Raw genomic sequence first — 25,257 nt, 5'->3', positions numbered from 1 at the left:
AAGCGGTGATACTGGGCTGGGGAACACGGGTCTGGGGCTTCTTGGCTCTTGCGGTAGGGGATGAAAGAAGAGGAGTGGGTATAGACCGTTTTATGGATTGTCACGTTTGTCTGTTCTTTCTCCTTGATCTAAGCCCCGTGGGCTTGGCTTGGCACAGTGAATGGAAGCGCTGGGTGTGGGTTGGGAAGGTGAGTGGAGAAAAGTTGGAAAACGGGCATTGTTTTTGGTTTGGTAGTCTATTGGTCCACCTCTGGGTGACTCCTCTTTTCCAGGGATGAAGAAGGTACTGGGAACATCCTAGCTGGTCTCTGTGGTCCACATTGAGGATGGATTCTGAGCCCTGAGAATTAAGTTCAGGGGCAAATCTCGGGTGTTGGCAGGGGGAGGCAGGGAGTTGTCTAGGGGGTGTCTATCTGATTTCAGTAGCAGAGCAGGTCAGTTGACTACTGTTTTGTTTCTGAGGAGGGTGCTTCCCTGGAAGAAGTTTGGCTGGCGTGCTGGTGCCTGATGGCACTTTATTTCTGCAGGTGAAGAGGAGCCTTAGGCTTGAAGCAGTGTCCTGGCTAGCCTTTGTGTTCCTTGATGAGGATGGAACCTGCCTCCCAGCATTCCCAAGCTAAGTTGGGGGGGCAAGTGCTATGTTTGAGTTGGGGTTGTGAATGGACCCATAGGGCAAGGGTCTGTGCTTGTAAGTCATTGCAGCGGATGGGGCCTTTCAGGATTGATCAGGTCAGGCAGAGATGATGTGTGGGGAGTTCTGTCACGTACAGCGTGAACACGTGCCAGGCAGGGCAGTCCCAGCTTGTTGTCTGTGCTGTGCTGTTGCTCTTGGTGCTCGGCAGGCCCTGGGGAAGCCATCCTGAGGGTATTGAACACTTGACCTCATCGGAATAACGCTGATGTTCAACTGGGAGCTGAGCACCTCTTGTCTTGCAGTAGGAGCTTAAAGGGATCACTTCTTCCGTGCGTGTAACTTTTATTTTGTATCAAATGTTTCCTGATATGATCATTATGTGTTACGCGCTCCTCAGGTTTTGATATCCTCATCGCCTTCTTCCACTGGACAGATTAGATGGGCAACTTGGTAGCCACACTAAAGGTCCTAAATGCTTGTTTCGTCATCAATTCTGTGATTCTGTGATCATAGGGCTGATCCAAGCACTTCTTGTCTTGCAGTCACAGCTTAAAGAGCAGATGCGTTTTGGGTCTTGTGCATATTTGGTTTCAGATTGTGTCTGTTTCCATTGTCGCTGTTGTGGAAGTCATCTGGGCTTCACCAGGAGCTCAGGCTTGGGAATTCATTTCTGAAGCGTTATTCTTAAGGGGTTTGCACTGCCCATCCTTCCGGTCTCTTGTCTTAAAGGCAAGCATTCTATGCGTCCATCATCCCAGTTCTGGCGGTCACTTTCAGTCGCAGGTCATGGCATTTGAGTCTGTCCCTGGGGTGGCCACAGATCATCTGTTCTGACTCGCTGTCACTGTAGGGCTTCCCTCTGGGAGTTGTCATTCTGCCTGGTGTCATTCTGTTACGCTCCTAGATTTTTCTTTCTTTGTAAAGAAAGGTTTGAGCTAATTCCAGCTGAAAAGAGTTTTTTGTTTGTTTGTTTTTATCTGAATAGAGTAAAACGATCTATTGATGCTTCCTTAGCTGGGCGTAGTGCCCAAGAATGGGGAGAGAATGAATGGCCTCCTGAAAGAATCATACAGCATTATGGACCAGCTACCTGGAACTTGAATGAGGTAGTATGGGGGCCCGAGAACCTATTTGTAATTTGAATTGAATAATTACGTTGCAAGCTGTCCTTGGAATTGTAACTGTATATAGTTACAATATATATAATCATAAACCATAAAATAGCTGAACTGGGAGCTGCAGGGTTGATGTGGGAATGTTGAGGTGAAACTCTGTGGTTTGTAGCACGCAGGAGGTCAAACGAATGTATTGAATGATCTTTGCTGGTCTAAAAGCACACCAATCCCAGCCATGTAAATCCCAGCTGAAGGTATAACAACATGGTAGAGTAGCATGGCTCTGCTCTGAGATGAGACATAATTTGTGGAAGCAGAGCAGAAAAGATGCTTGTGAGTAGATGAATTACTGATCGTTTTGACTCTAGGAATGGATGACTTCAAGGAGGGAGCTCCTTCAGATATCAAGACATTGCTCTCCGAAGTAAGACAAAGGTTTTGTCTGAGAAAAAGGGAACAAAAAGTTAACCATTCATGTGTTTGGGTTTCTGTGTGGTTTGTTGTTGTGTTTTTTTTTATGCACATTTAAAATGAAGTGACTGTTTTTGTGCTGGTTACATGCGGTGTCTTTTATATCCATCTAAATTACGTTTACTCTGGGAAAATGTTAGGCAATAATGGAATAATGAAAGTTAAACTTGATTTTGTTGTTACACCAGACTGAAGCATGATTTGAATCAAGTAATTGGAATTACAGTAGGCTAAAATTGCTGAAAAACGAGTTTGGAAAGTTGAAATGCATTTATTTGCTATTAAACCTTAATGAAAACATTTGGTTGTTTTCAGTTAAGAACTACTGGATTCATAAATGTAATACACAAATGAGAACATTTATGAAGTTTAATATTTAAACCATACCATTTTCAAAATACAGAATTGTTAATTTTATTGAACAAGTTTTCCAGTTTTCAAGCAGTGACCTTGCAAACAGTTCAGGTAATCGGTGACCCTTAAAAGCACAAGCCAGTGTTTTCAAAACAAAACAAATCTCCTACTTAAATATCTCTTTTCTAGTGATCTTCTAAGAGGTTAATTACTAACCACCGTTTGCTGCTTATGTTACCATCCTCATCCTCCATCCTTCACTCCTTATCTCTTCTTCTCTTAAACTTCACGTTGCCACTGTTGTTTTCAACCTTTCCTCTTGGATGGATGGAGCAACATGAAACAACTTTTCTAGCCAGAATAGAATAATTTCTGAATTTTATTTATGTGTTAGCATTCTTCATTCTGGTTGTGTCAGTGGTCCGCTGACTTAACTGACCAGCAGCCTGCATTCCCTGCCACCAGCCCCTAACCACCCCCCCAGAACAGAAGAACTGAGCAACCATTCTGGAAGGTTCTGGTGGTGAATGTTGTCATGAATATATGAATATTCTTTACCCTCTTCCAGTCTTAATCCTATTTGTACTTTTTTTCTTTTTTTTTTAATAACCTCATTGGAAGAAGTAGCTCTATACATTTGTACGGGGTCACAGCGGCTGCTGCTCAGCAGGCATTGATCTATGGAGGATGGCACTGTTAGCCCACCGTGTTGCTGGAGGGCAGCCACTAAGCGATGACCTATGAACCAGGTCATCACCTACCAACCAGGTGATTGTGATGACCCATGGTGGCAGAGACCAAACTGTCCTTCAAGAAGGCCCCAGGCTCACTGCATCGTCCGGTGCTGAGGGGTCTTCATCTCCTCCCTCCCAGCTGGGCATGGTTGTCTTCTGCTGAGGTACCCCGGTACCACAGGGCACTGACCATAGCATCTGCCTGGGAGGGGAAGTACCCGTACTCTGAGATGGAGAACAGGAGCGTGCTCCTCCCCGATCTTCTTTCTGAGGACTTCACCTGGGACAGCCAGATCCCCAGGCTTATCGTGGGAGTGCTGTTCTTAGCGGATTTTTCAGGTGGGTTGGGCACGGTAGAGCCTCCCCGGAAACGAGCCATTGGGACACACCAGGCCCTCGGGGGCCCTGGCCCGTAGATGGCACAGCTATCTTGTCGCTCTTGAGGACTCCTGCTGTGATGGCTAAAGAGAGCACGGATTGGCTTCTCTTGCGATGCAGCGACTGACAGGCGCTTAGGCTTGGCAGCATGGGACTGGCTGCCAGGCCCTGTGGCCCACGTAGACATGTCCTGATTTCTGCCTGTTCTTCCTGCAGGTTTCACTTCTTTGTCAGAGAAGTGTGTCCAGCAGAGCGGCACAGGCAGAGGTGCTGACGAGCTGGCACAAACACTCAATGACTACATGAGCGACGTTTTGGAGGGTAAGAGCCATGCTGCCAGGCTGTTGTATATGGGGCCCTGAGGTTGCTTGCGGAGGGCAGAGGCAGCCTTGCTGCACCAGCTGCTCCTGCCTCCTTGGAAGGGCTGTGGAGCTCACTGTGGCCTGGGGGGACAGTGGGAGCCGTGGGGCTCCCGTGGCAAGGGAGGAGCGCAGCAGGTCTCTTCTGCTGCCCACTGTGATGAGGGAGGCCCCAGTGGACTGCAGGCTGGCAGACGTGCCTCCAGGCAACAGGAAGGGCTGGAAGGACTTTGCAGGGAATTACAGGCCCGTCAGCCTGATGTCAGTATCAGGGCAGGTTACAGAGCTGTGTTTGGGATTTAGTATGAGACTAACGTTGGTATCACCCCGATGTTTTAATTGTTGCAGAGCAGTTCTTACACTAAGCCAAGGACTTCTCAGGTTCTTGCTCCGTCCTGCCAGCAGGCAGGCTGGGGTGAAGAAAAAGCTGGGAGGGGACAAACCCAGGACAGCTGACCCAAATTGGCCAAAGGGCTAATCCACACCATATGGCATCATGCTGAACAATTATATGGGGGGCTGGACGGGGTGGGGGGTCTGGCTGCTTAGGGATAGCCTGGGCATCAGTCAGCGGGTGCATTGTACATCACTTGTTTGTACACAGTATTATTAGTTTTCCTCTCCTGTCCCCTTTCTATTCCCTGTATCTTGCAGTTCACTCTCATTCCTTGTCAAGTTAGAACAGTTGGACCTTGGTGCTAATGACCTGGAATTACTGGTAGGTGAGGGATGGTGGGGAGGGAATATGGGTGGTTGGTAGGGGTAGCATCTGTACCTTTTTGGAAGTGTTTCTTGTTTTGTTTTGTCTGAAATGCAAAGAAGTAGACCCTCAGGTTGTTTGGGAAGATTCTGATCTGCCCAGGATGGCCTAGTCATTGTTCCCAGTGTAATGTTTTCTTTGCGTGTTGGCCCTGTTTCACTTTCTACTACCCTTATACACACCTTGCTCTGCTTTTTCCAAGCCCCTTTGCTCTGAGGCATTCTTTGTTGCTATCTAGCTGCCTAAAGATCTTTCCTTTCCAATGAAATTCTTGTCTGGTACTTTATTTCTCTGCTGTGTTTCACTGCCACCAGCTGTCGTTTTTCACTTCTGCTGGGCTGACTTTCTGCATTTCCCTTCGTAATTTATTTTCTCCTTTAGAAAGTACAGGACCATTCCATGTTGTTCCTGACAGTGATGTCAGCCTAGCATGTGGTGTGTGCCCTCTGGATCAGGGTGCCTCCATGGAGGGCTCTAAACCCAAGCCTAAACCTAAGTACGCTGAGAGCCAGTGCATAATCTTGAATTACAGCTCGTCTTGACACTGGGGGAAATCCAGTGATATTTACCTTTGCAGTTGTGGATCAAGTTGTTACCGAACCCTGTTCTTAATGTTCTGAAATGCTTTTTGGCAGAAAGCCAACTAAAATGGGAGACAGAAGAGATTTTGCAGCTTCCTATGCACAAAGCTGCAGCCTGCTTGTGAGAACAGTTGGCTGATGCTTGAACAGCACTCGAGTGGTGCTTTAACTCCTAAACCAAACACTCATCAGTGTGTGTTGTGTTTACAGGTAACAAAAGGAGCAATACTATGAACACGTCTACCGTTGCTGATAGCGCTGCTATATCATGTTGGGATTGTCAGTGTTAACCAAAAGCTTTTATTCATGTCTGGGAGGAGGGGGAGAAAGACACATTTCTACTGTGGGTCCAGCATTTCCAAAACCTTGCTACTGGACAGTCCTTCCTGTTGTCTTCCATGTTTCCTGTTGGGAGCTTCCGCAGCCAGTATGCTAACCCAGACACTTCCAAACATATTTGCTGCAGTATTGTGGCACACCAAAATGTTAGTTTCATAAACCATTTGGTGAATGGTTGTAGGAGGTGTGAAAGCAGTAACATCGAGTTTTGCAGAGTTTTAGTGTGATTTGGAATATCCTAGAGCAGTTTCTCCCCTGGAAAGGACTGACACTGCTACTGCTGTGACACTGCTACTGCCCTGCTCTGTTACAGCCAGATAACTCTGGGAGTGCTACCAAACTTGTGCGAGCTTTGGTTAGACCAGAATGAAGTCCTGTACCCAGCTGCACACTGTAATAGCAGAGAAGTCCACATCAGATTCTGTGACGTTTTGTTCATGTCCAGCTTGGGCTCTAGTGGTCTGATAAAACATGTCATTTGAACTGATTCAATCTTGAGGTATGACACGTATTCCTCTGATTGTTAAATGTCATGCTCTGCATGAGTGCTTTTTCTTCGGTAGGGCCTACAGCGCAGAGAAACCCCTCATCCCAGTGAGCTGAAGGTTATGAAGAAAGTTGTTGAAGTTCCGTGCAATGAGGTACATGCTGCAAAACCTGGCACAGACCTGAATTCACCTAAGTCAGAAGCGAGCGCTGTTCACTAAGAAATGGATAACTGTACAGAACATGTTGCAGATGGGGGAAATGGAGAGGCAGTGTTTGTAAGCTGGACAGAAAGAACTTAACTTTTGGGAAATGTGAGACTGGACTGAGCATGGATTGCTTGCATTTCATGAGTTATAAGCTACCTTGTGGTGTCTGCTAGGACCACTGAGACAGCACAAGATACAGCAAGGATACAGAAAAGGCCATAACGGGGAATGTGTGCCTCAATGCCGCTTCAGTCACAGAAGAGGGAGAGAAAAAGAAGGCTTTGGGAAATGGTGTCAAAAGCCTTGCTGAAGTCAAGGTAGACCACATCCACAGCCTTTCCCTCCTCCACTAAGCACGTCGCTTTGTCATAGAAGGAGATCAGGTTCGTCAAGGAGGACCTGCCTTTCATAAACCCATGCTGAGTGGGCCTGATCGCCTGGTTGCCCTGCAAGTGCTGCGTGAGGACTCTCAAGATAATCTGCTCCATGAGCTTCCCTGGCACTCAGGTCAAACTGACAGGCCTATAGTTCCCCGGGTCTGCCCTCCGGCCCTTCTTGTAGATGGGCGTCACGTTTGCTAGCTGCCAGTCAACTGGGACCTCCCCCGATAGCCAGGACTGCTGATAAATGATGGAAAGCGGCTTGGCCAGCTCCTCCGCCAGTTCTCTCAGTATCCTCGGGTGGATCCCATCCGGCCCCACTGACTTGCACACATCCAAGTGCCGTAGCAGGTCGCCAACCATTTCTTCATGGATAGTGAGGGCCACATTCTGCTCCCCATCCCCTTCCACCAGCTCAGGGTACTGGGTATCCAGAGAACGACCGATATTGCCGCTAAAGACTGAGGCAAAGCAGGCATTAAGCACCTCCGCCTTTTCCTCATCTTTTGTAACAAGGTTTCCCCCCGCATCCGGTAAAGGAAGTCCATTTTGCATTGATGGATTTAGCTACATATATGGTAAAATATCCTAATTATCTGGGATGTAGACGAGAACCTTGTGAGCAGCAGATGTAAAAAGGAAGATATCGCTCAAGGCCAACGGGTGAGGGAAGGATGAACAACTCATTAGGGAAGGATGAACAACTTGTTGGCAGGAAACAAGGCAAAGACAAGCAAAAAAGGCCTACACTGTCCAACAGAAGGTCAAAGTCCACAAAGGTCAAGAGAGCTTAACCTGCTCTTCCTCGTTGCCTTCATCCTGAAAGACCCCTGCCCACGACCACCAGGCTACATTGCGCAGGCGCAGCCGGAAGGAACTAAGGGCAGGCAGTATAGAAATGAGTACTTGGAAGAGGTCCGCCTTTTTGGGAAATCAATGAATATGTATGAGAGCTCATGTAATATGTAACAGTATTCGTGTATAAAATTGTGAGAGACAAGCGGGCAGGCGCGCACCTTTTTCAGGGAAGCCATTCCCAGTGCGCCTGGTGCACCGCAATAAAGTGTACCTTCTTTACAACCCTATGGTTGTGGAGTCTTTTCCGCGCGTCACCTGTGTGCCCTCACACCCTCTTGGGACCACCCTGTGGCTCTGTGGCGTGTCCCAGAGCGCCAGTGTGCCTGAAGGACCTCCCTTTGTCTTCATGGGCACACCAGAGCCTTGCCTCTCCCACTCAGTGGCCAGAGCAGCCATGGATGTGACCTGGCAATCCTGGGAGACATTCTGACAGCAAAGGTCTGCAAAACACTGGCAGACACAACTGCCAGTCAGCCTGCAAACTGCTAATCCTTGAGAAGGCCCAAGTGGCCCCTTGGAACTTTGGCTGTGCACCTAAGAAGCAGAAACCTCCTGAGCGACCACTGATAAGGGCAAAAAGGAGGAGCTCTAACAGCACTTCATTGTCTGAAAAGGTGAATATACTTTGGGAAAGTGTGGACATGGACACCTTCTGGGCTACTTTCCCTGCTTTTTCTACCCTGACCCCACAGCTTTTAGAACAGGGAGAAGCCCCTGTCCGCAGGGTCTGCAGAGAAACTTGTATAATTTGAGTTGTTTGGCCTGTGAGGAACGTGATCTCCACACAAGGGTGCCTTCTGTTTGCTATTGAGCAATCTAAAAAGTTCTCTAGTGCCACATAGGAGTAAATAACACTGTCAGCCTTCAGCTTGGAGGCAGATGTGGCGATGGCACCCTAGTATCCTGCCAAGTGTTGCCATCACGGCTAACTTCTTTTGTTGGTATCAAAACTTACCAATTCTTTTGTGATCTCTTGCTAATCATTAATCCTTCCTGTGATAATACTACCCTGGCCACACCGCTGAGTGTGTGAGGCACAGATGCTCTCTCCCACTTTCTGCAGTTTTTGGCATATCACATTTACATCCTTTCCCTCACGCTGAAATCTCTTTCAGTGCCAGGAAGTGCTTTGCAAAAAAGCCTCTACATTGCATTTTCCGTCCTTCTGAAAACATGGTCACACATCCAATAGACAGAGAGAGCGAGCACAATTTAGAGCACATCCAAAAATCCTGCCCATAGGGAGACATTAGAAAACACCTGCGACTTTGGCTTTGGAACTGGAAATGGCACATTTTCAGAGTCCTGGGGTGACTAGTGTCATCATGTGCTCTGATCTCACCGCCTAGTCCTGCTGGCCACGCTAGTTCTCATGCCGTCCAGGATGAGACACCTGGGCACGCTGCTGGCTCACGTTCAGCCAGCCATCAACCAGCATTCCCACGTCCTTTTCTGCTGGGCACACTTCCAGCCACTCTTCCCCAGGCCTAGGCGGCTGCATTAGGTTGCTGTGAACCAAGAGCAGGAGCCAGCACTTAGCCTTGTATAGTGGCACGAGACTGAACTCGGCCCATCGATCCTTTAACCCGGCTGGCAGCTAAGCACCACACAGGTGCCTGTACTGGGCTGGAGTGGCCGCAGGGGCTGGAGTGGTAGCAGTGCTGCACCTGGCCCTTGCTGGGGAGGTGCAGCAGCTGGGGAAGGCATCTGCCAGAGGGTTCAGTACTCGGGCAGAGGTGTGGGGCAACCACCAGCTCTGGCACTTCATGCTGCTGGGGCTGCAGGACAGAGGTCCCCCAGAGCTGCTCATCTGCAGCCAAGGCCAGCAGGCAGGTGAAGCGCTGCAGTCACTGAGGCACCAGGGCAGGAGGCAGCCAGGGACACCACGCACGGGGACCCCAGCAGGCTGTTCCCTAGGGCCTGGGCTCTAGAGCCCGCCACTGTGGACACAGGGCCAGACCCCTGCCCTGGCTGCGGCTCCCTTCCCAGGCTGGTGATGATGCTCTTTTTCTTTCCCTCAATGATGTTCTTTAGCTTCTCCTCATGCCCATCCGTCAAGTGCTGCCCAGCAAGCCTTAGGTGAGGAGCCACAGTCCTCAGGGGCTGCCTTTGTGTGACTTAGGGGGGCACTCCTGGCTCCAGCAAAGCCTCATTAGCTGCCCTCGTGAGGGCTGCCGGCTTCTGGTGGTTCCCTCAGCTACTTTGATGGCTGCACACTGTGATCCCCACTCCACTGTGGAATACATCTGCCCCAGAGCCGATCGCCTCAGGCGAGTGACTGTTAGATGGCGGTTAACAGTGCTCACAACAGAAGGCTTTTCATAGTCCACAAATTCCTTTAGCTGCCATTTCACAGCTCCACTTACAAAGGGAGCCTGAGCTTTCTCTCTCCCCTAAGCACAGCCCTAACCGACGCGCGGAAAAGACTCCACAACCATAAGGTTGTAAAATAGGTACGCTTTATTGCGGTGCACCGGACACACTGGGAATGGCTTCCCTGAAAAAGGTGCGCGCCTGCCCGCTTGTCTCTCACAATTTTATACACGAATACTGTTACATATTACATGAGCTCTCATACATATTCATTGATTTCCCAAAAAGGCGGACCTCTTCCAAGTACTCATTTCTATACTGCCTGCCCTTAGTTCCTTCCGGCTGCGCCTGCGCAATGTAGCCTGGTGGTCGTGGGCAGGGGTCTTTCAGGATGAAGGCAACGAGGAAGAGCAGGTTAAGCTCTCTTGACCTTTGTGGACTTTGACCTTCTGTTGGACAGTGTAGGCCTTTTTTGCTTGTCTTTGCCTTGTTTCCTGCCAACAAGTTGTTCATCCTTCCCTAATGAGTTGTTCATCCTTCCCTCACCCGTTGGCCTTGAGCGATATCTTCCTTTTTACATCTGCTGCTCACAAGGTTCTCGTCTACATCCCAGATAATTAGGATATTTTACCATATATGTAGCTAAATCCATCAATGCAAAATGGACTTCCTTTACCGGATGCGGGGGGAAACCTTGTTACAAAAGATGAGGAAAAGGCGGAGGTGCTTAATGCCTGCTTTGCCTCAGTCTTTAGCGGCAATATCGGTCGTTCTCTGGATACCCAGTACCCTGAGCTGGTGGAAGGGGATGGGGAGCAGAATGTGGCCCTCACTATCCATGAAGAAATGGTTGGCGACCTGCTACGGCACTTGGATGTGTGCAAGTCAGTGGGGCCGGATGGGATCCACCCGAGGATACTGAGAGAACTGGCGGAGGAGCTGGCCAAGCCGCTTTCCATCATTTATCAGCAGTCCTGGCTATCGGGGGAGGTCCCAGTTGACTGGCAGCTAGCAAACGTGACGCCCATCTACAAGAAGGGCCGGAGGGCAGACCCGGGGAACTATAGGCCTGTCAGTTTGACCTGAGTGCCAGGGAAGCTCATGGAGCAGATTATCTTGAGAGTCCTCACGCAGCACTTGCAGGGCAACCAGGCGATCAGGCCCACTCAGCATGGGTTTATGAAAGGCAGGTCCTCCTTGACGAACCTGATCTCCTTCTATGACAAAGCGACGTGCTTAGTGGAGGAGGGAAAGGCTGTGGATGTGGTCTACCTTGACTTCAGCAAGGCTTTTGACACCATTTCCCAAAGCCTTCTTTTTCTCTCCCTCTTCTGTGACTGAAGCGGCATTGAGGCACACATTCCCCGTTATGGCCTTTTCTGTATCCTTGCTGTATCTTGTGCTGTCTCAGTGGTCCTAGCAGACACCACAAGGTAGCTTATAACTCATGAAATGCAAGCAATCCATGCTCAGTCCAGTCTCACATTTCCCAAAAGTTAAGTTCTTTCTGTCCAGCTTACAAACACTGCCTCTCCATTTCCCCCATCTGCAACATGTTCTGTACAGTTATCCATTTCTTAGTGAACAGCGCTCGCTTCTGACTTAGGTGAATTCAGGTCTGTGCCAGGTTTTGCAGCATGTACCTCATTGCACGGAACTTCAACAACTTTCTTCATAACCTTCAGCTCACTGGGATGAGGGGTTTCTCTGCGCTGTAGGCCCTACCGAAGAAAAAGCACTCATGCAGAGCATGACATTTAACAATCAGAGGAATACGTGTCATACCTCAAGATTGAATCAGTTCAAATGACATGTTTTATCAGACCACTAGAGCCCAAGCTGGACATGAACAAAACGTCACAGAATCTGATGTGGACTTCTCTGCTATTACAGTGTGCAGCTGGGTACAGGACTTCATTCTGGTCTAACCAAAGCTCGCACAAGTTTGGTAGCACTCCCAGAGTTATCTGGCTGTAACAGAGCAGGGCAGTAGCAGTGTCACAGCAGTAGCAGTGTCAGTCCTTTCCAGGGGAGAAACTGCTCTAGGATATTCCAAATCACACTAAAACTCTGCAAAACTCGATGTTACTGCTTTCACACCTCCTACAACCATTCACCAAATGGTTTATGAAACTAACATTTTGGTGTGCCACAATACTGCAGCAAATATGTTTGGAAGTGTCTGGGTTAGCATACTGGCTGCGGAAGCTCCCAACAGGAAACATGGAAGACAACAGGAAGGACTGTCCAGTAGCAAGGTTTTGGAAATGCTGGACCCACAGTAGAAATGTGTCTTTCTCCCCCTCCTCCCAGACATGAATAAAAGCTTTTGGTTAACACTGACAATCCCAACATGATATAGCAGCGCTATCAGCAACGGTAGACGTGTTCATAGTATTGCTCCTTTTGTTACCTGTAAACACAACACACACTGATGAGTGTTTGGTTTAGGAGTTAAAGCACCACTCGAGTGCTGTTCAAGCATCAGCCAACTGTTCTCACAAGCAGGCTGCAGCTTTGTGCATAGGAAGCTGCAAAATCTCTTCTGTCTCCCATTTTAGTTGGCTTTCTGCCAAAAAGCATTTCAGAACATTAAGAACAGGGTTCGGTAACAACTTGATCCACAACTGCAAAGGTAAATATCACTGGATTTCCCCCAGTGTCAAGACGAGCTGTAATTCAAGATTATGCACTGGCTCTCAGCGTACTTAGGTTTAGGCTTGGGTTTAGAGCCCTCCATGGAGGCACCCTGATCCAGAGGGCACACACCACATGCTAGGCTGACATCACTGTCAGGAACAACATGGAATGGTCCTGTACTTTCTAAAGGAGAAAATAAATTACGAAGGGAAATGCAGAAAGTCAGCCCAGCAGAAGTGAAAAACGACAGCTGGTGGCAGTGAAACACAGCAGAGAAATAAAGTACCAGACAAGAATTTCATTGGAAAGGAAAGATCTTTAGGCAGCTAGATAGCAACAAAGAATGCCTCAGAGCAAAGGGGCTTGGAAAAAGCAGAGCAAGGTGTGTATAAGGGTAGTAGAAAGTGAAACAGGGCCAACACGCAAAGAAAACATTACACTGGGAACAATGACTAGGCCATCCTGGGCAGATCAGAATCTTCCCAAACAACCTGAGGGTCTACTTCTTTGCATTTCAGACAAAACAAAACAAGAAACACTTCCAAAAAGGTACAGATGCTACCCCTACCAACCACCCATATTCCCTCCCCACCATCCCTCACCTACCAGTAATTCCAGGTCATTAGCACCAAGGTCCAACTGTTCTAACTTGACAAGGAATGAGAGTGAACTGCAAGATACAGGGAATAGAAAGGGGACAGGAGAGGAAAACTAATAATACTGTGTACAAACAAGTGATGTACAATGCACCCGCTGACTGATGCCCAGGCTATCCCTAAGCAGCCAGACCCCCCACCCCGTCCAGCCCCCCATATAATTGTTCAGCATGATGCCATATGGTGTGGATTAGCCCTTTGGCCAATTTGGGTCAGCTGTCCTGGGTTTGTCCCCTCCCAGCTTCTTCTTCACCCCAGCCTGCCTGCTGGCAGGACGGAGCAAGAACCTGAGAAGTCCTTGGCTTAGTGTAAGAACTGCTCTGCAACAATTAAAACATCGGGGTGATACCAACGTTAGTCTCATACTAAATCCCAAACACAGCTCTGTAACCTGCCCTGATACTGACATCAGGCTGACGGGCCTGTAATTCCCTGCAAAGTCCTTCCAGCCCTTCCTGTTGCCTGGAGGCACGTCTGCCAGCCTGCAGTCCACTGGGGCCTCCCTCATCACAGTGGGCAGCAGAAGAGACCTGCTGCGCTCCTCCCTTGCCACGGGAGCCCCACGGCTCCCACTGTCCCCCCAGGCCACAGTGAGCTCCACAGCCCTTCCAAGGAGGCAGGAGCAGCTGGTGCAGCAAGGCTGCCTCTGCCCTCCGCAAGCAACCTCAGGGCCCCATATACAACAGCCTGGCAGCATGGCTCTTACCCTCCAAAACGTCGCTCATGTAGTCATTGAGTGTTTGTGCCAGCTCGTCAGCACCTCTGCCTGTGCCGCTCTGCTGGACACACTTCTCTGACAAAGAAGTGAAACCTGCAGGAAGAACAGGCAGAAATCAGGACATGTCTATGTGGGCCACAGGGCCTGGCAGCCAGTCCCATGCTGCCAAGCCTAAGCGCCTGTCAGTCGCTGCATCGCAAGAGAAGCCAATCCGTGCTCTCTTTAGCCATCACAGCAGGAGTCCTCAAGAGCGACAAGATAGCTGTGCCATCTACGGGCCAGGGCCCCCGAGGGCCTGGTGTGTCCCAATGGCTCGTTTCCGGGGAGGCTCTACCGTGCCCAACCCACCTGAAAAATCCGCTAAGAACAGCACTCCCACGATAAGCCTGGGGATCTGGCTGTCCCAGGTGAAGTCCTCAGAAAGAAGATCGGGGAGGAGCACGCTCCTGTTCTCCATCTCAGAGTACGGGTACTTCCCCTCCCAGGCAGATGCTATGGTCAGTGCCCTGTGGTACCGGGGTACCTCAGCAGAAGACAACCATGCCCAGCTGGGAGGGAGGAGATGAAGACCCCTCAGCACCGGACGGTGCAGTGAGCCTGGGGCCTTCTTGAAGGACAGTTTGGTCTCTGCCACCATGGGTCATCACAATCACCTGGTTGGTAGGTGATGACCTGGTTCATAGGTCATCGCTTAGTGGCTGCCCTCCAGCAACACGGTGGGCTAACAGTGCCATCCTCCATAGATCAATGCCTGCTGAGCAGCAGCCGCTGTGACCCCGTACAAATGTATAGAGCTACTTCTTCCAATGAGGTTATTAAAAAAAAAGAAAAAAAGTACAAATAGGATTAAGACTGGAAGAGGGTAAAGAACATTCATATATTCATGACAACATTCACCACCAGAACCTTCCAGAATGGTTGCTCAGTTCTTCTGTTCTGGGGGGGTGGTTAGGGGCTGGTGGCAGGGAATGCAGGCTGCTGGTCAGTTAAGTCAGCGGACCACTGACACAACCAGAATGAAGAATGCTAACACATAAATAAAATTCAGAAATTATTCTATTCTGGCTAGAAAAGTTGTTTCATGTTGCTCCATCCATCCAAGAGGAAAGGTTGAAAACAACAGTGGCAACGTGAAGTTTAAGAGAAGAAGAGATAAGGAGTGAAGGATGGAGGATGAGGATGGTAACATAAGCAGCAAACGGTGGTTAGTAATTAACCTCTTAGAAGATCACTAGAAAAGAGATATTTAAGTAGGAGATTTGTTTTGTTTTGAAAACACTGGCTTGTGCTTTTAAGGGTCACCGATTACCTGAACTGTTTGCAAGGTCACTGCTTGAAAACTGGAAAACTTGTTCAATAAAATTAACAATTCTGTATTTTGAGAATGGTATGGTTTAAATATTAAACTTCATAAATGTTCTCATTTGTGTATTGCATTTATGAATCCAGTAGTTCTTAACTGAAAACAACCAAATGTTTTCATTAAGGTTTAATAGCAAATAAATGCATTTCAACTTTCCAAACTCGTTTTTCAGCAATTTTAGCCTACTGTAATTCCAATTACTTGATTCAAATCATGCTTCAGTCTGGTGTAACAACAAAATCAAGTTTAACTTTCATTATTCCATTATTGCCTAACATTTTCCCAGAGTAAACGTAATTTAGATGGATATAAAAGACACCGCATGTAACCAGCACAAAAACAGTCACTTCATTTTAAATGTGCATAAAAAAACAAACAAACAAACAAAAAAAACCAACAACATACCACACAGAAACCCAAACACATGAATGGTTAACTTTTTGTTCCCTTTTTCTCAGACAAAACCTTTGTCTTACTTTGGAGAGCAATGTCTTGATATCTGAAGGAGCTCCCTCCTTGAAGTCATCCATTCCTAGAGTCAAAACGATCAGTAATTCATCTACTCACAAGCATCTTTTCTGCTCTGCTTCCACAAATTATGTCTCATCTCAGAGCAGAGCCATGCTACTCTACCATGTTATTATACCTTCAGCTGGGATTTACATGGCTGGGATTGGTGTGCTTTTAGACCAGCAAAGATCATTCAATACATTCGTTTGACCTCCTGCTTGCTACAAACCACAGAGTTTCACCTCAACATTCCCACATCAACCCTGCAGCTCCCAGTTCAGCTATTTTATGGTTTATGATTATATATATTGTAACTATATATAGTTACAATTCCAAGGACAGCTTGCAACATAATTATTCAATTCAAATTACAAATAGGTTCTCGGGCCCCCATACTACCTCATTCAAGTTCCAGGTAGCTGGTCCATAATGCTGTATGATTCTTTCAGGAGGCCATTCATTCTCTCCCCATTCTTGGGCACTACGCCCAGCTAAGGAAGCATCAATAGATCGTTTTACTCTATTCAGATAAAAACAAACAAACAAAAAACTCTTTTCAGCTGGAATTAGCTCAAACCTTTCTTTACATAGAAAGAAAAATCTAGGAGCGTAACAGAATGACACCAGGCAGAATGACAACTCCCAGAGGGAAGCCCTACAGTGACAGCGAGTCAGAACAGATGATCTGTGGCCACCCCAGGGACAGACTCAAATGCCATGACCTGCGACTGAAAGTGACCGCCAGAACTGGGATGATGGACGCATAGAATGCTTGCCTTTAAGACAAGAGACCGGAAGGATGGGCAGTGCAAACCCCTTAAGAATAACGCTTCGGAAATGAATTCCCAAGCCTGAGCTCCTGGTGAAGCCCAGATGACTTCCACAACAGCGACAATGGAAACAGACACAATCTGAAACCAAATATGCACAAGACCCAAAACGCATCTGCTCTTTAAGCTGCGACTGCAAGACAAGAAGTGCTTGGATCAGCCCTATGATCACAGAATCACAGAACTGATGACGAAACAAGCATTTAGGACCCTTAGTGTGGCTACCAAGTTGCCCATCTAATCTGTCCAGTGGAAGAAGGCGATGAGGATATCAAAACCTGAGGAGCGCGTAACACATAATGATCATATCAGGAAACATTCGATACAAAATAAAAGCTACACGCACGGAAGAAGTGATCCCTTTAAGCTCCTACTGCAAGACAAGAGGTGCTCAGCTCCCAGTTGAACATCAGCGTTATTCCGATGAGGTCAAGTGTTCAATACCCTCAGGATGGCTTCCCCAGGGCCTGCCGAGCACCAAGAGCAACAGCACAGCACAGACAACAAGCTGGGACTGCCCTGCCTGGCACGTGTTCACGCTGTACGTGACAGAACTCCCCACACATCATCTCTGCCTGACCTGATCAATCCTGAAAGGCCCCATCCGCTGCAATGACTTACAAGCACAGACCCTTGCCCTATGGGTCCATTCACAACCCCAACTCAAACATAGCACTTGCCCCCCCAGCTTAGCTTGGGAATGCTGGGAGGCAGGTTCCATCCTCATCAAGGAACACAAAGGCTAGCCAGGACACTGCTTCAAGCCTAAGGCTCCTCTTCACCTGCAGAAATAAAGTGCCATCAGGCACCAGCACGCCAGCCAAACTTCTTCCAGGGAAGCACCCTCCTCAGAAACAAAACAGTAGTCAACTGACCTGCTCTGCTACTGAAATCAGATAGACACCCCCTAGACAATTCCCTGCCTCCCCCTGCCAACACACGAGATTTGCCCCTGAACTTAATTCTCAGGGCTCAGAATCCATCCTCAATGTGGACCACAGAGACCAGCTAGGATGTTCCCAGTACCTTCTTCATCCCTGGAAAAGAGGAGTCACCCAGAGGTGGACCAATAGACTACCAAACCAAAAACAATGCCCGTTTTCCAACTTTTCTCCACTCACCTTCCCAACCCACACCCAGCGCTTCCATTCACTGTGCCAAGCCAAGCCCACGGGGCTTAGATCAAGGAGAAAGAACAGACAAACGTGACAATCCATAAAACGGTCTATACCCACTCCTCTTCTTTCATCCCCTACCGCAAGAGCCAAGAAGCCCCAGACCCGTGTTCCCCAGCCCAGTATCACCGCTTTGCCCACCTAACACCCCAAACAGATGCATCTCCAGCATTTCAGGAACTAGAACTGCTGACGTCTGGCGCGCCTCAGAAACGTGGCAGGAGACGTACTCTGCTGTTGCAAGGTAGTTTGCCCAACAGGCAAAGCAGACTAACACAGTCCACTGACCAACTCAGGGCCCACACTGCTGTCCACTCACCCTCGTGCTTCGTTCAAGTTTCCGTGCCCATGCCCTGGGCTACAAGAAACAAAGAGAGAAGGTCATGCCCACGATGGACACGCAAACAGTACAGCTTCTTGCAGAGGACTCAAACACAGAGACCAGAGCCAGAAAAAAAAAAACACACCCTCAAGTCCACAAATGCCAAAAAGCCATGAATGCACAGCAGTCCCAGCAGGGGTAATTACAGACTTATCCTTTACAGATGAAAAAGGTGACCCTGCTCAGTCTCTTCGTACTACTGCGCTTATGCAGTCGAGCCACTTGCAATGCGTGCTGAAGCTCTTTGTGAATCCTCTGGACAGTGACACAAATGGCTTGATATATCTAAAGATTGAAATGTAACGCCAAAAAAAGGAACCGTACCCCATGATTTCCCAAAAACAAGTTAGCCAGCAACCCCTCCTAAGCATCCCTCTTCTAAGTGAATTCCAAGCTCTTAAAATCTAGAAGGATGCAAGGTCTAAAGACTCAACAGCCAGCAAAACCACAGGCAAAAGCTGCAGAAATATAACAAACTGTCCCTAACCCTGAACAAGATTACACCTTACATGCCTACTGCTGCTGGTTTCAGATACATGCTTACACAGGGAGCTTCGACAATACCTTTCTCCTAAACCCTGCTCCCTCACTTTGCCACCAAGGTTGTAACTTTGATAGTATTTGACATACAGGCAAAGACTCACAGTAAGCCCCGTAATCCTGCAAAAATCCTGAGGGACCCAGAACCACTAAGCAAACACACAAACTAACGTTATTGTCCTATCCATGAACATGCCATAACAATGACTCACCTGAGAAAGAACTGCATGCAATAAAGGCACCTAGTACTATATCAGTTGCTTTACTCTACCAGATCCTACTAGTTGCTACCTTAAAAAGATGTGCGTACCGCTCTCTACTTGGAAACGTATCAGTCCGTCCGTAGACTCTGACCCACCTAAAGAGCCCTGCAACTGACTGAAGGAAAAACAAAGCACTTACCCCAAAGAGCAGCCCAGGCAGAAGGAGCTCTCTGATGGCATACCTGGGGCTCATATACCGTTTGGCCGCGCCCAGCACCCAAGCCCAATCACCTGGGAAAGGGAAGGGGCAAAGCACAAGAAAGTAGAAAGAGAGCAGAAGGAGAAGCAGCAGCTGGTGTGTTTTTGTTCGTTTGTTTGTTTTTAATCTGATTTAGCTCAACAGCAAGCAGAGTGCAGACAAGAGAATCGGGCTGTTTCTAGAAGCAACGTTCCGCATGCTTAGGCTGCAGCTTTTAATCTTGAAAGGACAATATGACCAAGCAAGTAACTGGATTTTTTTCAACTGAAATTAGCTCAAACCTTTCTTTACATAGAAAGAAAAATCCAGGAGCATTAAAAAAAAAAAGAAAAAAAAAAAAAAAAGCACAACATGCCAAAGAAAAACAATTCAATGTAATAATATCACTTTATCACTTGCAGGAAAAATCACATACTTGAGTAGGCTATCTGAGAACCAAAAGGCCATGCTGACGGGTCAAAACACACTACAGGACGCTGGGTCCTGGCCCTCCGCTGCACCGACTTGAAACCCATCCCTAACACAGCATGAAAACTTGAAACCCAACCCAAACACAGACACAGCATTTCAGCCTCAACACAGTTTTGGGAACTGCTGGAAAGCAGGCTTCATCCTCAATGAGGTGTGCTCAGGCTACACAGCATGGGGCTTCGGGCACCTCTTCCCCTACGGAAGAAGACCGCCATCAGGAACCGCCACGCAAGACAACCTTTTTCCTCTACAACACCTTTCTCAGGAACAACGCAGCATTCCAGAGACCTGCTTTGCTCCTGTTCCAAGGGCTATCACAGCCCACCTTGCCTGTGGCACCTGATAAACAGAGGAGAAAGCAACCACAGCAGCAAAACCCACAGCAGCCTTTGGACAGTTACTCTCATCCCCTCCTTAACCTCAGCCTCTTACCTGCCCCACGTGGCAGATGCTTCCACCTGTTCTCTTAAGCCACTTAAAGCACCTCTGAAAGGCAAACTGGAATTTTACTCTATTGGATGTAGGAAAATAACTGCAGTGACAACCGCACCCCAAAAACAACTGCTACCTCTGTTCATCACTCACCAGAGTCACTCCAGAGGCAGCTCAGGTCATGACGTCCTGGACTGCACACTGAGTTTCAGCCTGAACAAAGGAAAACACAGCCAGAAGATAAACTTTCAGCTGCCAGCGTTAGCACCCATCCCTCATCAACACAAGCGACTCCATCTTTAATTGTATCCTTTCAAAACAGCGGTCCACTTGCCTCTGTACCTGGAAATTAAGTCCAAGCTCAGAAGGAGTAGACAGCATCACCCATGCCACCTGGGAACACAAAAGGACAAAATGACCACTGTGCTTGCAAACAGCCACCTGCCACACTGCTCCTCTATCCCAAACAGCCTCACCTCAGACCCTGGGGGAAACACCTGAGTGTCTTCCGTTCGCTTTGGATAAGGGATGACCAGGCTGAAAACACTCTCACCTTCCCTCACTGCTCCGTGACATGGGGATTTCCCTTCCCTGTCCAAGACTGCACGAAGCACCTGCAGAGACAAGAGAGAAGCACACCCTGAGGCACCTCACAGCCAGAGTGTACCTGCTGCAATACTCTCTCTTCCCAGCTCCGTTACTCCAGCTGCTCACCAGCTTTAACTGAGATTCTTGGCTCACAGCGCCAAAGCAAACTCTGCCCAGGCCACACAACACACACTACACAAGCTACGTTATTTAAGACACACGAGCTGGAACGTTCCTGCCCAAGAATCAGTCGCATCACACAGGAAGGATGCCGCATGCTCCTAGAAACCAAACCTACCAGTCCTGAACAGCTTCCCTGCCAGACAGCTCCCCACCTCCTCCTGCCAACCACGCTCAGCACACGCACTATTTGCCTCTCAAAAACAACAACAACAAACAAACAAACAAACAAACAAAAACCCACAAAAAGTAAGAACATACACACACAAAAGCGACTGAGCTCCACAGATGCCAAAAAGCCACGCACACACAGCAGCCCGGCAGGGGTAATCACAGACCCTTTACAGATGAAAAAAGGTAACTCTGATACGACCCTGCTCAGTCTCTTAGTAATCCTGTGCCTACGTGGTCAAGCCTCTTGGAGCATGTAATCAAGCTGTTTTTAGTTCTCTGGAGAGTTACACAAGTGATTAAAATATAACTCAAAACCAGAAGTGTATCCCACCATCCCTAAAACCAGTGATCCAGCAACCTCTGCTAAATATCCCTCTATTAAGTGAATTCCAAGCACTTAAAATCTAGAAATCCATAGACTCCAAGCTGCCTAAAGAAGCACCTGTAGAAACAAGAGAAAAAGCACACCCTGAGGCACCTCACAGCCACAGCATACCTGCTGCAACACCTCTCTCTTCCCAGCTCCTTTACCTCAGCTGCTCATTAGCTCTATCTGAAATGTGTGCCCAGGCAGCGCTGCACAAAATTGTGCCATCAGACTTAAAAAAAAAAAAAAAAGGCCCACAGCACAACAGCTGCTGCTCCTTCTGTGCTCTCTTTCTACTTTCTTGTGCTTTGCCCCTTCCCTTTCCCAGGTGATTGGGCTTGGGTGCTGGGCGCGGCCAAACGGTATATGAGCCCCAGGTATGCCATCAGAGAGCTCCTTCTGCCTGGGCTGCTCTTTGGGGTAAGTGCTTTGTTTTTCCTTCAGCCAGTTGCAGGGCTCTTTAGGTGGGTCAGAGTCTACGGACGGACTGATGCGTTTCCAAGTAGAGAGCGGTACGCACGTCTTTTTGAGGTGACAGCTAGTAGGATCTGTTAGAATAAACTAATGTAGTACTAGGTGCCTTTATTGCATGCAGTTCTTTCTCAGGTGAGTCACTGTTACAGCATGTTTACGGGTAGGATGTCAATGTTAGTTTGTGTGTTTGCTCTGCTGTGTCTGTGGGGACACGCTGTGCTTGGCTGGGAACCTGGGGCGGAAGTGATGTCAGGGCCTGTCTTCAATCAGGGCGGAAGCACTGTGTGATTGGCTTGGAGGAAGCCAGGGCAGAAGCAGCATGCAGGGCTTGCCGGCGCCATGGGCAGAAGCTGTCGGGGCAGGCCGGGACGCCGAGGAGGGGTGGCGCAACGAGGTTGGTGGTCGGTGGCACGCCACGGTGGGCTGGATAGGGAGGGGGCGAGGCGGCGGGTGGTTGGTGGCTTCTGTGGAAATGGCCCTTGTGCGGGGTGGGGGCGGTGCATTCAGAGGAACCTTGACAGGCTGCAGATAGGGGCAGGCAGGAACCTTTTGAAGTTCAGGAGAGGGAAATGCCAAGCCCTACCCCTAGGGAGGAACAACTCTATTGAGCAGCACTAGATATCTGGGTACTAAATAAGCATTTCTTCATGGAAGGGGTGGTTAGGCATTAGAACAGGCTGCCCGGGGAAGTGGTAGAGTCCCCATCCTTAGAAGTATTCAAGAGACGTGTGGACATAGCACTTAGGGATATGATTTAGTGGTAGCATTAGGTTGATGCTTGGACTTGATGGTCTTAAGGGCTTCTTCCAACATAAGAATTCCTGTTGAGGATGGGGATTCAACTAACAAGTGCATTTTTGGGAACTGGCTCTCTCCTTCACTGTAGGTGACAGCAGCTTTGTGGGCCCTGCGAGGAGGCACCTCTGTAGTGATTGCAAATGGAGTCCACCCGAAAATCTCGGGTCATGTCATCACAGATATTGTAGAAGGGAAGAAAGTTGGAACTTTGTTTTCACAGGTAAGACCTGCAGGTGAGTACGGAAGTAATATGTACGCTGGGAGCAGTAGAGATTCCCTGGAAGTTTAGGGTTGAAATTTGGCTAGGCCTGCCTGTTCAACAAATGGGAAACTATGCTCTGCTTGACGAGCGGCTTTGGAAAGGTAAGTTTCAATGTTGGAATGGAACATCTTGAATCCTCTGCTTGGGTTCCTTCCAGCTGATGACTTGCTGCATCAGCCTTGCATTCAGAGAACTAAGTAGAATTTGTCTTGTTTTCAGTCTTAGAGGTTATCGTCTCTTATTGATGATTTCAGGCTGAAAGCATGCATATAGAATGTAGTGCTGAACTAAGATAGTGTGCGGTTTCATTTTTTATCCTAGGTTCTTCTTATGACTCAGTCTTTTGTTACTGTATGTAGCAATGTTTTCCTGCCTGTGTGTTGCTGTGACAATGTAACAAGGGCCTCAGAAAGTCAGACCAAAGATCTGTGATCTTAGCAGAATAGAACAAGTATAGAGTGATACTCGTGACTTGCACTGTACTAGGTGCCTTTATTGCATGCAGTTCTTTCTCAGGTGAGTCACTGTTATGGCATGTTCATGGACAGGACAATAATGTTAGTTTGTGTGTTTGCTTAGTGGTTCTGGGTCCCTCAGGATTTTTGCAGGATTACGGGGCTTACTGTGAGTCTTTGCCTGTATGTCAAATACTATCAAAGTTACAACCTTGGTGGCAAAGTGAGGGAGCAGGGTTTAGGAGAAAGGTATTGTCGAAGCTCCCTGTGTAAGCATGTATCTGAAACCAGCAGCAGTAGGCATGTAAGGTGTAATCTTGTTCAGGGTTAGGGACAGTTTGTTATATTTCTGCAGCTTTTGCCTGTGGTTTTGCTGGCTGTTGAGTCTTTAGACCTTGCATCCTTCTAGATTTTAAGAGTTTGGAATTCACTTAGAAGAGGGATGCTTAGGAGGGGTTGCTGGCTAACTTGTTTTTGGGAAATCATGGGGTACGGTTCCTTTTTTTGGCGTTACATTTCAATCTTTAGATATATCAAGCCATTTGTGTCACTGTCCAGAGGATTCACAAAGAGCTTCAGCACGCATTGCAAGGGGCTCGACTGCATAAGCGCAGTAGTACGAAGAGACTGAGCAGGGTCACCGTTTTCATCTGTAAAGGATAAGTCTGTAATTACCCCTGCTGGGACTGCTGTGCATTCATGGCTTTTTGGCATTTGTGGACTTGAGGGTGTGTTTTTTTTTTTCTGGCTCTGGTCTCTGTGTTTGAGTCCTCTGCAAGAAGCTGTACTGTTTGCGTGTCCATCGTGGGCATGACCTTCTCTCTTTGTTTCTTGTAGCCCAGGGCATGGGCACGGAAACTTGAACGAAGCACGAGGGTGAGTGGACAGCAGTGTGGGCCCTGAGTTGGTCAGTGGACTGTGTTAGTCTGCTTTGCCTGTTGGGCAAACTACCTTGCAACAGCAGAGTACGTCTCCTGCCACGTTTCTGAGGCGCGCCAGACGTCAGCAGTTCTAGTTCCTGAAATGCTGGAGATGCATCTGTTTGGGGTGTTAGGTGGGCAAAGCGGTGATACTGGGCTGGGGAACACGGGTCTGGGGCTTCTTGGCTCTTGCGGTAGGGGATGAAAGAAGAGGAGTGGGTATAGACCGTTTTATGGATTGTCACGTTTGTCTGTTCTTTCTCCTTGATCTAAGCCCCGTGGGCTTGGCTTGGCACAGTGAATGGAAGCGCTGGGTGTGGGTTGGGAAGGTGAGTGGAGAAAAGTTGGAAAACGGGCATTGTTTTTGGTTTGGTAGTCTATTGGTCCACCTCTGGGTGACTCCTCTTTTCCAGGGATGAAGAAGGTACTGGGAACATCCTAGCTGGTCTCTGTGGTCCACATTGAGGATGGATTCTGAGCCCTGAGAATTAAGTTCAGGGGCAAATCTCGGGTGTTGGCAGGGGGAGGCAGGGAGTTGTCTAGGGGGTGTCTATCTGATTTCAGTAGCAGAGCAGGTCAGTTGACTACTGTTTTGTTTCTGAGGAGGGTGCTTCCCCGGAAGAAGTTTGGCTGGCGTGCTGGTGCCTGATGGCACTTTATTTCTGCAGGTGAAGAGGAGCCTTAGGCTTGAAGCAGTGTCCTGGCTAGCCTTTGTGTTCCTTGATGAGGATGGAACCTGCCTCCCAGCATTCCCAAGCTAAGCTGGGGGGGCAAGTGCTATGTTTGAGTTGGGGTTGTGAATGGACCCATAGGGCAAGGGTCTGTGCTTGTAAGTCATTGCAGCGGATGGGGCCTTTCAGGATTGATCAGGTCAGGCAGAGATGATGTG

The 25,257-nt window shown here is 48.3% G+C and overlaps 2 protein-coding genes across 2 annotated transcripts in view; one reads left to right on the top strand and one right to left on the bottom strand.

Annotated features, from left to right (window-relative positions):
- The window catches only part of LOC311427670 (delta-1-pyrroline-5-carboxylate synthase-like), a 101,607-nt gene extending 81,087 nt beyond the window's left edge, over positions 1 to 20,520 (bottom strand). The window contains exons 1-2 of the mRNA XM_084505211.1: positions 20,493 to 20,520; positions 20,304 to 20,363 (exon numbers count right to left, since the gene is read on the bottom strand). The gene's annotated coding sequence lies outside the window, so the exon portion shown is untranslated. The remainder of the gene's footprint in view (positions 1 to 20,303; positions 20,364 to 20,492) is intronic.
- LOC311427356 (adenylate cyclase type 10-like) overlaps positions 1 to 25,257 on the top strand; it is a gene marked incomplete at its 3' end in the record, with an annotated part of 40,485 nt that overhangs the window by 2,335 nt on the left and 12,893 nt on the right. Inside the window, exons 2-3 of the mRNA XM_084504667.1 lie at positions 22,204 to 22,327; positions 22,820 to 22,951. Coding sequence (XP_084360793.1) covers positions 22,273 to 22,327; positions 22,820 to 22,951 — 187 coding nt within the window. The 5' untranslated portion in view covers positions 22,204 to 22,272. The remainder of the gene's footprint in view (positions 1 to 22,203; positions 22,328 to 22,819; positions 22,952 to 25,257) is intronic.

Source organism: Aythya ferina (genome assembly GCF_964211825.1).
Source record: "Aythya ferina genome assembly, chromosome: Z".
Taxonomy (NCBI): domain Eukaryota; kingdom Metazoa; phylum Chordata; class Aves; order Anseriformes; family Anatidae; genus Aythya; species Aythya ferina.
The sequence above is the reverse complement of the archived record's forward strand: the minus strand, read 5'-3'. Positions and strand labels throughout refer to the sequence as shown.